The sequence below is a fragment of the Lutra lutra genome, chromosome 10, assembly GCF_902655055.1.
Source record: "Lutra lutra chromosome 10, mLutLut1.2, whole genome shotgun sequence".
Classification (NCBI taxonomy): Eukaryota; Metazoa; Chordata; class Mammalia; order Carnivora; family Mustelidae; genus Lutra; species Lutra lutra.
In genome coordinates, this window is record NC_062287.1 from 6,071,207 (window position 1) to 6,085,909 (window position 14,703).

At 38.7% G+C, this 14,703-nt stretch overlaps 1 protein-coding gene across 1 annotated transcript in view; it reads left to right on the plus strand.

The window, feature by feature from the left end:
- DDX10 (DEAD-box helicase 10) overlaps positions 1–14,703 on the plus strand; it is a 271,491-nt gene that overhangs the window by 151,761 nt on the left and 105,027 nt on the right. The window contains exons 15-16 of the mRNA XM_047692650.1: positions 284–445; positions 11,781–11,837. Of these exons, the coding sequence (XP_047548606.1) occupies positions 284–445; positions 11,781–11,837 (219 nt within the window). The remainder of the gene's footprint in view (positions 1–283; positions 446–11,780; positions 11,838–14,703) is intronic.

Below are 14,703 nucleotides of genomic sequence, written 5' to 3' on the forward strand. Positions count from 1 at the left end.
ATGCTGCTGAAGCAGCTAGCTTCTCCTACAAACTATTTCCTGACATTTTCCTTTAATCCTGCTGTCACTGGATTGTGGCAGCATTACTTTATCCTGACTAGGATGGTTTTTTCAGAGATTTGCTCATTTTAATGATAAAGTTTGTTCGAAAGCTTAAGAAATATGGGTTCTAAGGCAGAAAGTGGAGAAAATGCACCATTTCAAAATCATTATTCAAAGGGAAATGGTTTTCTGTTGATGTTCCCTGTCCCCCGCCCCATACTTACTGTTTTTTTGTCCACAGTTAGTTCAGCAGTGGCCACAGATGCAGAAATCTGTCTTGAAGGACACCGAGGACGAGGACAGCACTGGTGGCATCAACTTAGATAAAGCCAAGGAAAGGCTACAAGAAGAGGACAAGTTTGACAAAGAAGAATATAGGAAGAAGATCAAGGCAAAGCATCGGGTGAGCGTTCCATCTTGAGTTAATGCTGAATGACATTTAATATGTCTCTAAATACTCATTACATGTTCATCAATAACCACATTACTTTCCTCCTTGACTTCTTGAACACTTCTGTCTCTGTGGGTATTTTGTCATTTTATTAGTCTCTTCTTGCTTTTGCTGGTGGAGGTTTGTATACTGACTAGTTTCTGAGAACGTTGCCCAAATCTGCTTTTGGTTGAGGTAACCCAAATAATATTCATGATTTTTTTTTTAAAGTTTTGATTTTGAGATTAATGTAGTTTTACATGTAGTTGTAAGAAGTAACATATTCTCTGTATTACTTTCTCATCCTGGGTGCTCAATTTCTACAGTTTTTGCCATTTCAGGAATGGTGGATAAATGAAGCAGTGGAATGTGTATGTAGCCTTTTGGGATTTGCTTTTTATTCTCATGTAATTCTGTGGAGATTCACCCAGGTTGTTGTATGTCTGAGCGCTTGGCACAGACGTGCCGCAGGTTCTTCACTATTTACCTGTTCTTTCCAGCTTCAGCTTAATAGTTGAATTTCTTTCCATAGCAATTAGTTGATAATGCATGGGAGATTTATTTAGTATATTTTCAAAAAAAGAAAGAAAAGAAGAAACCTTGTAAGAGGGAGTGCTTCTGGATAAGCACGTGCACAGTTTTCTGTTACCCTTGAACTGGGCTACTCCATTCCGGTCACTCCTGGTCTTACTGCCTTTTTATACTACTCAGTTCCCATAAAAGTGTATATATCAATAGATAAATGATTCAATTAATGAAATAAGGCAGATTTACATTTTTAAAGACGTTTCTATAGCATGCCTTTGAGACAATGAATGATTTCAGGGAACAGAGTCTCATGCCCAAGAACATAGTCTCATGCCCACTGCTTTAATGTGAGGTTCTGGGTTAAGAAACTTGTAAGCCTTTGGATGTGGACATTATTAACTATGTCCTTAGAAGGATTCTTGTGGTTTTTGACTCCTCTTTGACCTTGGAATGATTCAGCGGCTCCATCAACTTTTGTAGAGCAGCAGTTCTCATTTCTTCAAGGTTCGATGCAGCTTCGCAGTAGTATTTGATGAATAAGAAAAAGTAAACATTGAAGATGGCTGCCAGGGTGGAAATGACTGGTGAGAAAATCCTTTTTAGAAATGTGGGGAACAAAAACCTCAAATATAGTGTTTACAGTTCAGAGTGTTATCTAGACAACTAAACAATTCATGATTGCTGTTTTTTTTTTTAATAATTTTAAAAAATTTTTTATAAATATATAATGTATTATTAGCCCCAGGGGTACAGGTCTGTGAATCGCCAGGTTTACAGACGTCACAGCATTCACCATAGCACACACCTGCCCCCCGTGTCCATAACCCAACCACCCTCTCCCTCTCCCCCTCCCCCCCGGCAACCCTCAGTTTGTTTTGTGAGATTAAGAGTCTCTTATGGTTTGTCTCCCTCCCAATCCCATCTTGTTTCATTTATTCTTTTCCTACCCCCCAAGCCCCCCACGTTGCATCTCCACTTCCTCAAATCAGGGAGATCATATGATAGTTGTCTTTCTCCAATTGACTTATTTTCATGCATTGCTGTTATTATAGTACTTTAAAATTGAAATGTGTTACTAATTTTTATTATTAAAATTTTTAATAATATTAAAATGTCAGCAATGTGTCACATTTCAGGTTACCATCCACCTAGAGTAGTTATGCAGGGGAAGAATGAGCATAAGGATATATTATCCTTTATTTTTATTATTATTATTTTTTAAGATTTTATTTATTTGACAGACAGAGATCTCAAGTAGGCAGACAGGCAGGCAGAGGGAGAGAGGAGGAAGCAGGCTCCCTGCTGAGCAGAGAGCCCAATGCGGGGCTCAATCCCAGGACCCTGGGATCATGACCTGAGCCGAAGGCAGAGGCTTTAACCCACTGAGCCACCCAGGCGCCCCTTATCCTTTATTTTTAAATTGTAGCCAGCAGTAAAAGCAACAGGAGGCCTTTACATGAAGTAAAGGTGTTTCCCACTGCTGCCCTTTCTTGTCTCCCTCCCCGCCCTCCCCCGTGTGTGGAAGTTACTGTATCAAGGCCATGGAATATTGTTTCTGAAACCTTCAGAGACTTCATTTCAAATTGACTCAGTGTACATTTATTACACACTGTTTGTGTGCTAGGCTCTGCCCTAGGCTGTGAGGATAGAATACTTAAAATATGTGGGTTCCTCTGTCCTTGGGAAGATTATAATTAAACCGTAGTTAACTGTGGGTATTCTGTCACTGCACAAAAGCTTTTTATGCCTCTAATTTGTTTTACGTTAACATTTTTGAAATGAATAATACATTCATGTTCTAAAATCAAGATCATAAAAAAGCTAGTTGAGACATCTTGCTTCTGCCCATGCCTGTCATTCTTACTCAGACCTACCCCCATAGTAACTATTTTTATTAATTAATATATCCTAGGGGCACCTGGGTGGCTCAGGTTCAGTTGGTTAAGCTCCAACTCTTGATCTCAGCTCAGGTCTTGATCTCAGGGGCATATGTTCAAGTCCCTCATTGGGCTGCACACTGGGCATGGAGCCTACTTAAAAAAAAAATTACTGACACATCCTGCCATTTCTTTATGCAAATGTGAGTAAATAGAAATATAGATCCTTATTTTCTCCCTTTGTTACAGGAAAGATAAGTATATTGTATTTAGGTTATTGTACACATTTCTATTTTCATTTATTTTTATGCTTTTAAATCATTTTCTTTGCACCATTGTTTAAAGTAGTGGATGATTTTTAAACTATTATGGTGACTATCTTACAGCAAAGTTGAACAGAGCACTTTGGACTGACATAGTTGTGAGAGAAATCACAAGAACTTAACATACTACTGGTTTTGATGTCTGTATCTCTAGAACTAAAACAGACAGATGGTCTTTTTTAACAAGCCAAAGCTTCTTGTTTTGTATAAAGTAGGTATATTCTGCACAAGGTTACCTATGGCATACTTTCCATATTGGATGTTGAAAATATTATGTAGCCAGAAAAAAAGCACAAGGAAATTACTAAAATAGTCTGTTCAGCTTTAATGTAAATGCCACCTGAGTCGTATGTAATTAGTTTCTTGGTATTTTTATCAGTAAAAATTATTACTTATGCATATATAAGTATTTGTTTATTAAATTAGAGAAAATGTCACCTTGCGCACTTTGGAATTAGTGAGTTTATGACGGTAGCGTACATATGACACAGTATGGGTACTCACATCAGTCATGTACCAAACGCCACTGGCTGGATTCTGCCTTGAAGAACATGCAGGATTTTCTTAAGCAGCAAGTTGGAACATTTGGCTTGTTGGTGGAAGGAGTGTTACACTGTAAGGAGGAGTACTTGCATTTGACTCCTGAGTCTGGCATTGCCTAGTCCAACGGGATTACCCAGTCACCAGTATGGACTGCAGTGTCATGTTACGAAAACGAGGAAGTGGAAGTGGGAGTTCATATCCAATGATCGAGGGATCCCCTAGCTCTGTGTGTATAGGGAAGATATGGGAATATAATAAGCCCTTTGTGTTTGGAAAGTGGAATTTTAATTGGCCATCTTTCCCTGCTGACAAAATGGGTTCCTTGCTTGATGATAAGGCCTCCTTCTTGTTCTTATTTTCCAGTGGTTACTAAAGTTTGACTTAGAAGCAAAATATATTATTAATCCTGCACGATTATTTTATCTTAATTGCTTTATCTGAACATGTTATTGGCTTTGAAATCATATCTTTTTCCTAATTGAGTATATTACTTATTCTAATGACAATTCTTAGTTCTTCTAAGCGTAAGGTTTTACCTTGGGCAAATGTAATTATGTTTCCCTTAAAATTGTCACTCATAATTTTGTCATTTCTATGAGAGAATACTGAGAAGAATTGTATGTCCCTAAAGAACACTTGAAATACTAACTTAGGATCTAGGAATAAGCTTTTACTTCATGAAGATAGAAAAAGATGAAGAAACTTTAACAAAAAATTATGAGTGATGGATGTGTCTGAAAAAATTGTACATGTAAAGAGAAAACTCTGCAGAATCTATATTTTTAAAAATATGTGTCAGTTTTAGTTTTCATAAGCTTACGAATGTTCTTTCAGCATGTTTAGAATATTTCCTGATTTTTTTTTTGCTTCAAAGAATAACATATTTAATATATATGTGAATTTTGTCATAATGATTCTGTTTGAAAGGAGTTGTTTGCTCCTGCTGTTTAACTGAACAGCTTTGCACCATGGTTTCGAGCACGCACTCTGTCTCTGTGGTGTGAGACTCAGCTGTTTGCTTTTGTCCTCCGTGCTGATACACCTATTCTTGACTCATATTTTCAGCTAGTGGATTCTGAAAGCAGTGTAATTTCTACTGTGACTCAAATAAATGTCTTTGTTCTCACGATGTGGAAACTGAGCAATAAGAATTTTAACTAGTTTGTGAGAAACACAAAAAAGCCATTACAGCATCGCTGGGAGTAGAATTTAGCTGCCTGCTGCTAGGGCTCAGAGCTCCTCACTCTGTGGACATCAGGCCCTCTTCTTCCTGCTATGGGTCTCTGAGTCAGCAGGGTCGCTTATCTTTATGAGTCTTCTTTGCAGCCATTAGGCATCGCTCCCCCTGCCAACCCCCCCCCAGGCCGTTCCAGCCTTCGGGGGTCCCTGGAGCTTAGAGGTGGCTGGCTGTACTTAACTAGGCCTCTTACTATTTAATGTACCGAACCTCTGAAACCGCTCATCGGAAGTAAGATTATAGTAGAAGCTATAGTCTTTGCATAGAAGACCATTAGTAAGTTAGTACAGTATAAAGGCAAAACCACTACTTTTGCATGGAAACGGTGTGTTTTTCTGTCATTCAGTCAGAACTCTTAAAAGGTGCGCTGTGGATCACATCAGTGAAAGGTGTCTTTAATGGGGTGAAAATCTGCTTTGTGGTGTGTATCATCATTCTTAGCTCTGAATGGTTACTGTATTTAGGGTGATAGTATCGGCTAGAGCAGCTGGGAGTGGAGAGAAGCAAAACATCATGAAGTTCTCTTTTACTCCCTTGAAATTTGCTTTGAGCACTTTATCCATCTTGGACTGCGTGTTTAGACAATGCCGCCATGTCAACGTGTGACTCTGGACTGCTCGTGAAGAGCAGTAGAGTAGAGGACTGTTCTGGTCCCCGCTCACTACTAGTGTGAACAGTAGATGGGAAAGAGACTTTTTAGAAAATCTATTCCATTTTTTGTTTTTGTTGACACAGGATTTCATTGCCATGGAATGCACTTATGGTAAGCATAAAGGTATATGATAGCCTAGAGGGAGGGAAGCAGTAATCAGGCGTCTTAGAATAGTAGTGACAAGAACATTGACGATCATAAGGGGTTAGTTGGTGAGGCCCTGCAGTGAGTGCTTTATATGTATTATTGTGTTATGTGCTAACAATTAACTTCTGAAATAAGTGAGCTAGCCTCAAATTACAGATGACAGAATAGACCTAGAAGGAGCAGGTAATTTGTCCAAGGCCCCGCCAGTCACAAATAGCAGCCCTGAGACGCTATCCCAGATTCTTTGTTCTTACCTATTCAGCTTGTTTATACCTTTCTTAAATCATCAGGCATTCTCTTACAGTGGCTAACTCTGAAACAATGAATGAAAGGGTTGAAACAGGAGTGGAGATTTTGAGGAAGGAATGACAAATAATGGAAATTATTGTCAGTCTAGGAGTGAGTCTAAGGCATTGTCAGAGACTGGTCTGGCTCAGTGACCTGAAGAAATTTTACTACTACCAGAAATGTCCCGTGAGGATAAAGGACTAAACACCTGGGTTTTAACTCTTAAGTGGACATTATGAATAAAGTTCATTTTATAGGGGAGGAAAAGGAACATTCTCTTATGTCCTTTACCCCCTTTCAGTTTCAGTCCTTCCTCCTACCATTACAACAAGGTGTACTCTAGGGAGCCATTTTGTTACTGTGGAACCTTAGCCTGTAATTTGGAGATGTCTGCTTGGGAGGTTTCTGTTTTTATTCCCGAGTTTATAGCATCTTGTGATATTTAGTTCAGCTTATTGGTACATGGGTTTTCCTTCATATCCAGCATCCAAAATAAGACATTTAAATATTCAGAACTGCATAAATTGTATCAGCTGTGTAACAAGTCTTTGAGCTGTTTATAATTTCTATTTTGTGTTGTTAAAATAAAATGGGACTATGGGATTTTCTTGAAACACTTGAAACACATTATGTTTGGGAGGTGGGGGGTGGTTGTTAGATTGATGGTCGGTAGAGACTGGGGTTGAGCAACGGGGCAGAGTTTGGTGCTAATGTAAGGAAGGGGTCTGACAAGGCTAGGTCATAGACTACAAAGACCAGGGAGAGCTAGACTGTGTTTTCCCAATCCCTGGAGCCCACCATTGGGCCTGGCACGTAGTAGCTCAGCAAGTGTTTGAAAGAATTAATTAATAAATCAGTGTTTCCACATACACTTATTTTTCTCCCTGTCTTCATATCCTTGTTGGAGTTGTTGCATATTTATATATTGAAGATCAATTTTTTTATGTCATTATCATTGAACAGTGGAATAGGGAACAGATCAGAGAACCTTGCTTTGTTCTGAGTCCCCGGGAAGGATTTAGGTTAATGGGGGTTTTGTTTTTGGAGGGCAAGGGGTGTCTTCAGGGCCAGACATCCTTGTAATCATTCTTTTACTCACTTCTGTTGACCCACTTTTCTCCCTTGAAAAAGAGGTTCCTGTACTACTGAAATAAGGGTAAATGTCCTCTTGTACTCTCTGTCACAGCTGGGAAATCAGTTCCTTACTGGGAGTAGCTCACTTGCCTCAGTCATTCAAACAGCCCACTTCTTGAGTTGTGTTTCCAAATCCACAAATTTCCAAGATTGCCATAGAATGAAAATGATTTAAATACATAGTCCTGACTGCTGATAAAATTCATACCTCATGGGATTTTTTTTTCTTGAAGCTTAGGACCTATAGTTTGTGAGAAGCCAGAAGTATAATAACATCTGTAAAGGGAGTATTTTGTACCTTGAAATGTGATTTTTCTGTTTTCCTATCCCTCGTGAATTTGGTTTCTATTATTGAATTTCATGCTCTTCTTACACTTAATCATTTGTAGCATGGTAGGACTAAAGATAAAATTTTGCCTTCTTTTTGTGTGGCATAAAATAGCTTTAAGTACCACTCTGTCCTCAAAAATGAAATAGGAAAATAAAGGATTTAAAGCATTTAAACCACATAAAATTAAGAGGGAAGAAGAGTTTCAGTTATTGAATCTAATAAAATTCAATTATATTTGCCCTCTCATGTCCTTGTATGTCAACTCTTAGCTTTATGTCTTATCATTTGTGGCATGAAATTTTTTTTAAGTTAGTTTTTCCTGCTTAGCAAAGGGGAAAAAAAAAAAAACATTCTTTCTTCCTATATCTGTTCCCAAATTTTGGGTTACCATAAATTCTACTTCCTGCTTTTCTCCTCTGTTTGAAGACTAATGTTTACTCATTCGTCTTTTCAGATAGAATGCCAACTAACATAGCTTTTTAAGATAAGAAAGAAAAGTTTTCTCATTTACCTTCTGTTACACTCAGTATTGAAAGTTCTTTTTATTTGCAGTGAAGCTCTGTGTCATGTTTACTTCCTATTTTCAAGGTTTTAGATATCCTTCATCTCTCTGGGACTTGTGAGAAATCTTAGAAGGAAGAATTAGCTCATTTGCATGCACATGTGAATTCTGATAGACAGTTAAAATTTGAAATTTGTAATGTCCCTCATCATCTATAATAAGCTAATACTGGAATTCGGTAGCAATGGAAAATTATCAATATATTTTTTCTGCTAAGATTAAAATGGATAGATGAAAAGGCCCAGAGTGAGATTATGTTTACTTATATAGACAGGATTTTTCTGATTTGAACATATTGAGGTTATTCTTTGGAACTTTGAAGTGCCATTTTCAGATCATCTAATGTGTTGGGAGAAGGTCAGTTACTGAATAATTACAACAAAAATTTTTGTGACTGTTAAATGTGGCTAATTATCTTTTTTTACCCCTGCGCAGAAGACTGGCAAAAACTAATTAGATAATGTCCACAAAATGCTATCAGGAAAAAAAAATATGCTATCAGGATGAAAGACCCATACAGTAGCAGACCATTATTAATAATAAAAGGAAATTGAACATTTGTCTTAAGCATATTGATAAGATAAAAACACTGTATGCACCCACAAGATAAGTACACTTTCTAATGGACTGGAGAGTGGGGAAGAGGTGTGCTGGGGTTGAGGGGGGAGGAGAGGTATGTTAGAGTTGAGAAAGGGGAGTGGGGAGAAGTGGGCTGGGAGGTGTGTTGAACTTGAGGGGGAGGTGAGGTGTCCTGGAGTTGAGGGAGGGCAGAGGTGTTGGAGTTGAGGGGGAGGAGAGGTAGAGAGGTGTGCTAGAGTTGAAGGTCACGGGGAGAGGTAGGCTAGGTGGTGTGTTGAACTTGAGGGGGAAGAGAGGCATGCTGGAGTTGAGGGAAGGAGAGGGGGAGAGGTGAACGGGAGGTATGGTGGAGTTGAGGGAGGGGAGAGATGTGTTGGACTTGAGGGAGGAGAGAGGTGTGCTGGAGTTGAGGGGGAGGTTGTTGGTTCATCACTGAGTGGCTGTGTGGTTTCAGACCAGTTACTTAATCCCTTTGGTTCAGTTTTTTTTTTTTTTTCCCCCATCTCTAAAATGGGAAAAATAATCCTTTTAATGTTTTGTTAAATGATTTTAAGAAGATATGTAAAATGCCTAACATGTTCTTTAATTTAGAGCTTTTAGTGTTAGTAGGAAAATAACAATCATAATAATTGTTAATGGATACAAAGGTTTTTTTTGTTTGTTTGTTTTTTAGCAGAAGTTCAGTTACATTACTCTCTAGGTATTTGATGTTTTATCAGCTGTATCTCATGTAGGTATAGTTTTAAAATTACTTCAAGCAGCTCGATCCTTGAAAGTCACTGTGACCTTTTAGAATAACATAAAATACTGCTCTGCTTAATTTTACTTTCCAAAACAGGAAAGCTGCCTTTTGTAGAAAAAAGAACCAAAGTGTGTGGTAAGACAGAAGAGAGATTACAAATACTAGAAGTATAAATATGTAATGTTATATTACAAATATGTGCATCCACAAACTAAAGCCAGCTCTCAAACTGAGAGGATCCACGATCAGTTGTTAATTCTTATCTCTTCTGTAGTCTGCTAATGCTCTTAGAAAATCAGTAAACGATGGCAACTTTTATGAGAACTCGGGGTGCAGATGTTGGGAACTTGGTATCCATGCGCTCTGTCCCCCCACCCCGGGGAAGCGCCGAGCATGTTCTGTTTTAGTGGCTGAGCAGCTCTATGAGAGCCGCTTCGGGACTGGCACGTAATAGCAGCTGCGTGTTAATTGGCCTCTTGTTCATATGATGCCAGGTTATTATTTTCTTCTGTTATCAAAGTGTCATCTGTTAAAGTCTCCAAACTCTGACATGTTAATTTCTATGAGGTTGTGTTGGAACAAAGCGCTAGACTCAGCCTTGAAGACCCAGGTTAGAGGACAGTCCTGTCATCTGGTCAGCTTTTCACAAAGAGGAAGTCACAGTCACAGTTCTTGTTTAGCTTTCCTTTTCCTCTCACCTTGGTCCTGGGACTTCCAATCTTTAAAATGTTCCTCTATATAATTGCTCATTGTTTAAGTTTTACCTGCCCTTTTATTTCTATGTTTTATTTGGAAGTCAAAGAAGTACCCATTTTCTCGGAAACTGAGATAGAGAAGGAATAATAACAGAAAGGAATAATTTAACATTATGAATTATTTAGGGGTGTAACACATTCAGAGATGCTTTGTGAATGTGAATTTTTGTGAGTTTCCCTTAGAATTTAGCTTTCCTACTGTGCAATCCGGAGCTCTAGAAATTGAATCTGTAAGCTCTGTGGACCCCCATCTCTTCGCACTAATTATTATTTAATCCCTTTTGAGACTTCCAACATTTATGTTCTCAGTTTGTCTTAAAGGAGTCTATAAACCTAGGTAAGGGGGATGGTAGGAATTGGCTGTCTTTCTCAATGCTGGAAGCAACAGAGCAGCCTCAGGTCTGCAGAGGATGCGTTAGGATTGGATTTGAATTTGGAGAACGTCATGTATATGTACAACGTCCTGGTAAACCCACAGAGTGCCCGGGTTTATAAAACTTGCTAATTCTCACGTTAGTAAATGCTGTAATAGCGAGTCATGGTCTTAAAGGGAAATTACTTGTTATTTACTCAGCTTTTACGTTGACCTAGCAGTTCATTACAATTTTTTACAAATATAAATTGTTGGCTATGAACTTTGGATCGAGTCTAGCCTTTTTATTATTTCAGCACTTTGTTTTTGAAGAGAAAGAGAGGTTTTTTATTTAAAACAAAATTCTTCTTAGGGTGCCTGGGTGGCTCAGATGGTTAAGCATTTGTCTTTGGCTTAGGTCATGATCTGGGATGGAGTCCCACATTGGACTCCCTGCTCAGCAGGGAGGCTGCTTCTCCCTCTCTCTGCCCCTCCCTCCTGCTTGTGCATGCAGTCTCTCTCTCTTTCTCTCTCTCTCAGATAAAATCTTAAAAAACCCCCACAAAATTCTTTTCAACTTTAGCTGGGTTATTTTGTTTTAAATTTTAATATTATACACCCTAATTTTTTTCTTATTTTTAAAAATGTTAGTGTTGCATTTTCTGCCTATTTTATGATCATTGAAAAACTAATGGGGCAATTATGAAACAATTTAATAAAATAACATGCTTTGTAAGAATGATCTTCCATTGTTCTTTGTTTGAGAAAATGTTCCTTTTCTAAGAATGGATTTCATATCCTTTATAAATTTTCCTTTTAGAGAAAAAGGGAAATAGTCACTAATGCATTTTTCCCTATTTATCCTAATAACTGACATTGATTATATATCTGTCATATGTCAGACATCATGCCAAGCACTTATGCATAGTATTTTATATAATTCTTATACCAATTTTATGAACTGTGTGTTCCTTTTATCTTCATGTTTCAGTGAGAAAGTGAATTACAAAATATAAATAAGTTGCCCCAAATTGCACAGCTATTAAGTGGTAGAACTTTGATCTAATTCCAGATCTGTTTGACACATACTTAACAATTATGATTACTTATGCCAAGCCCATCATGGGCACTCAGTAAATATTTATTGAAAAATGAATGTCAGGTATTAGTTGGCTTTAAAATAAATGTCAAGAATGTGTAGTCTGATTTACGTGTAATAAACAAGTTCATATGCTGCTAATTTCCCCCTTTTTTATAGGAGAAAAGACTGAAGGAAAGGGAAGCCAGAAGAGAAGCCAGTAAGAGACAAGCAAAGGTAAGGATTGATACTTTTTATGAAAAAAAATGTTGGTAGCATTGAGTGGGATTTAAAAACTCTTCTTTTCCCTATGCATTTTATATTTATTTATACATCTTGTCATTCAAATTGGATATACTTCCATGTGTGCCTGTCCTTTACTTTCTCCTGTTCCTTTCTTTCCTCTGTAATGCAGGAGGAAAAGTACATAAGATAATTTGTGTATTGGCCACTGCCCTACTACTCCCAGCACCTTTTTTCATTCTATTTTGTGCCTATTAAATATGGGAGACGGTTGGCTTTGTGGGCCATGCTCGACAGGATTTTAAACCCTGCCATCCTTCGAATAGGCAGACAGCTGTGTGGACCCAACTCAATTACAGAGAACTCTGAAAGCACTGGTTGCTTCAGTTCCTGGGAGCATGGGCCTTCACTATTTTCTGTAGACAAAAATGTTTAGCAAATAGATATGCACAGTATCACGCATTTATGTCCAGTTGTGAACACCATCCATGTGCAGCTATAATTTTTCTCTGGTGTGTTCGACACTGAGAAGGGCTCGGCTTCTACATTCTGAGGGCATTAAGTACAAATGATTTCCTAGAACCAAGACCCAGTAACGTATGTCATTTTTCATGCCATGTCTCATTGTGCTATGCCTGACTAGCCATGATTTCTTCTTGGCAGTTAGCAAAGATCCGACTCCCTTGAGTAAGCCCATAATATTCTTAGTCATTTTTTCCATGCTGGCCATAGCACTTAGAGAGCAAGTCAGAGATGATAACTCATTTTATAGTTCTGAAGTGGGAAGCAATTACTCTGCAGTGTAAGATGAAAAGACTGCTTATATTCAGTATTAAATATCACTCTGTCTTCAAAGGTGCCCGAAAACGAGAGCTATAGTGTGTGCGGCCTGACTGTGAAATCAGGTGGCGGATTCTGCATGTGCTTTTAAAATGCAGGCATGCACTGTCACAGCATAGAAATTACATCTTAGGGGCTGTAGTGGGAAAAATTTAAATGTAAGAAGAAAACTTTAAATCTAGCAAAAGCATTTGATATTTATGAATATTGCATGCTCAGCATAAAACTAAACTTATTTCACTAAGATGTTCTTTCACTCCTGCACATAAAATTATAAGATGACAGCTGTAGTCTGCAGCCAGAAGAAAACCCGCTTACTGTATTCCCTTTGTGCATATTCACGCACATTTGTGTGAATTACTAAAATGGCGTGTTTTACTCTTGTTGACACTGTGGCCTTCACCTGTGTGGTGGTTGGAGTCATGAATTGTTCTCACCTATGGGACTGCCTCTTGGGCCTCCTCCTTCATCTTTCTATAAATTGGTGTACAGATGGATTTGGTTTGATGCTCTGCCAGCTGGGACATAAACAAAAAGTCTGGCAATAGCTGTCAGTTGGGTTTTTCCACTGGGCAGATCTCTGAAGGGAACTCCTCAAGCCAAGCCCACCCTTCCACTCCTTACCCCTTTAAATGTTTGTCCTCTATTTGTTCCTGACCTCTGGGAATGAAGACACCTCATTTCTGTCCAACCACTAATGCTTGGACTGGAAATAAATGGAAGAGGTGCTGCAGCTGCCATGACTTTTCTGCGAGGCCAGGAGCCCTCAGTAAACAGAGGCTGTGCTTTGGTCATGCTCACAGCCTCAACTGATGGCTCACGGGTGGCAGCCCTCTTGTAAGAGTGATTTCAGAGGGATGAGGGGCCGGATTGTAGCCAGGACTCAGACATTCCACGAGGCACCAAGGACTGGCAGCAGTGACAGATTCAGGCTGATGGTTGGAGCCCCGCGCAATTAGTTTGGATCTTCCTTTTTGCGGCTCACTTCTTTTCAGATGAAAGTGGTGGGATGAAGCCTCCCATGGCTTTCCAGGTGCCCCTGTGGAAACAGACCCAGAAGATGTTATTGGGAATGACTCTATAAAAAGAGGTAATGGCCCTGTGTTTTGTGATGTCTAAGAAGAAATACATGGTGTGAATTATCAGGTGTCCTTATTTTCTTTGTGCTTGTGCTTTAAATGATGGATAATTAAGTTTTAAAGTAAACTTTATCCTCTCTTTGCTATATTTGCACATAATCATTCTGTGACTTGTGGCTGTTCCTTCTGACACCCTTTGGTCAGCTTCAGGCCAGGGCATCTTTCAATTGCTGAAAACCTACAGGATAGCCACAAGATCCCTTAGTGGTGAAAGGAAGTGGTCTTTGCAGACCTGCTGTACCAGGACTCTTAGTTGTACCCATTTAGAGCTCTGTAGAGAGTCAGTGCACAGCAGCTGACAGTGCGAGAAAGGGAGACTCCCGTGGCTCTTTTGACCTTGTTTTATGCTTCATTCGGCCTCATGTTACATGAGGAGGAACGTAGAAGACACAGAATATTGTTTTTAATTTGAAAAAATACTGTTCAAATGAAAGTTAATGGATCTGTCTTTATTTCCCCCAAAATGTGAAGGTTTAATGATAATGTGAGGTTTCAGTTTTATAAATGATGATTGGTGGTTATCTCTTCCAACATAGTATTCCTAAGAAACATTGTTTTGAAGATGGGAGTACAGTGAAACAAAGTTGGAATGGACCTTTCAGCAATCTGCTGCTACTCTTTGTTAAAAGATAGATCTGAGATTCGCATGGAAAATGTGACGTGCAGTGCAAGAGGTGGAGGCAAACATGAAGTTGGAATCCCCGAGGTTTTCTGGGTGCCCAGGGCTTAGTGATCTGGAAGATAGAAGTCTTTGGAGTATCAAAACTTGGTTTAGCAGAGAAATATTTCAACTGCAAAATGGGCTTTTTACTTTACCAGAATGTTGTGTGTTCTTATAACTTAGAAATTTTAAACTGAGATGTGAAAAAAACAGTTGTAGC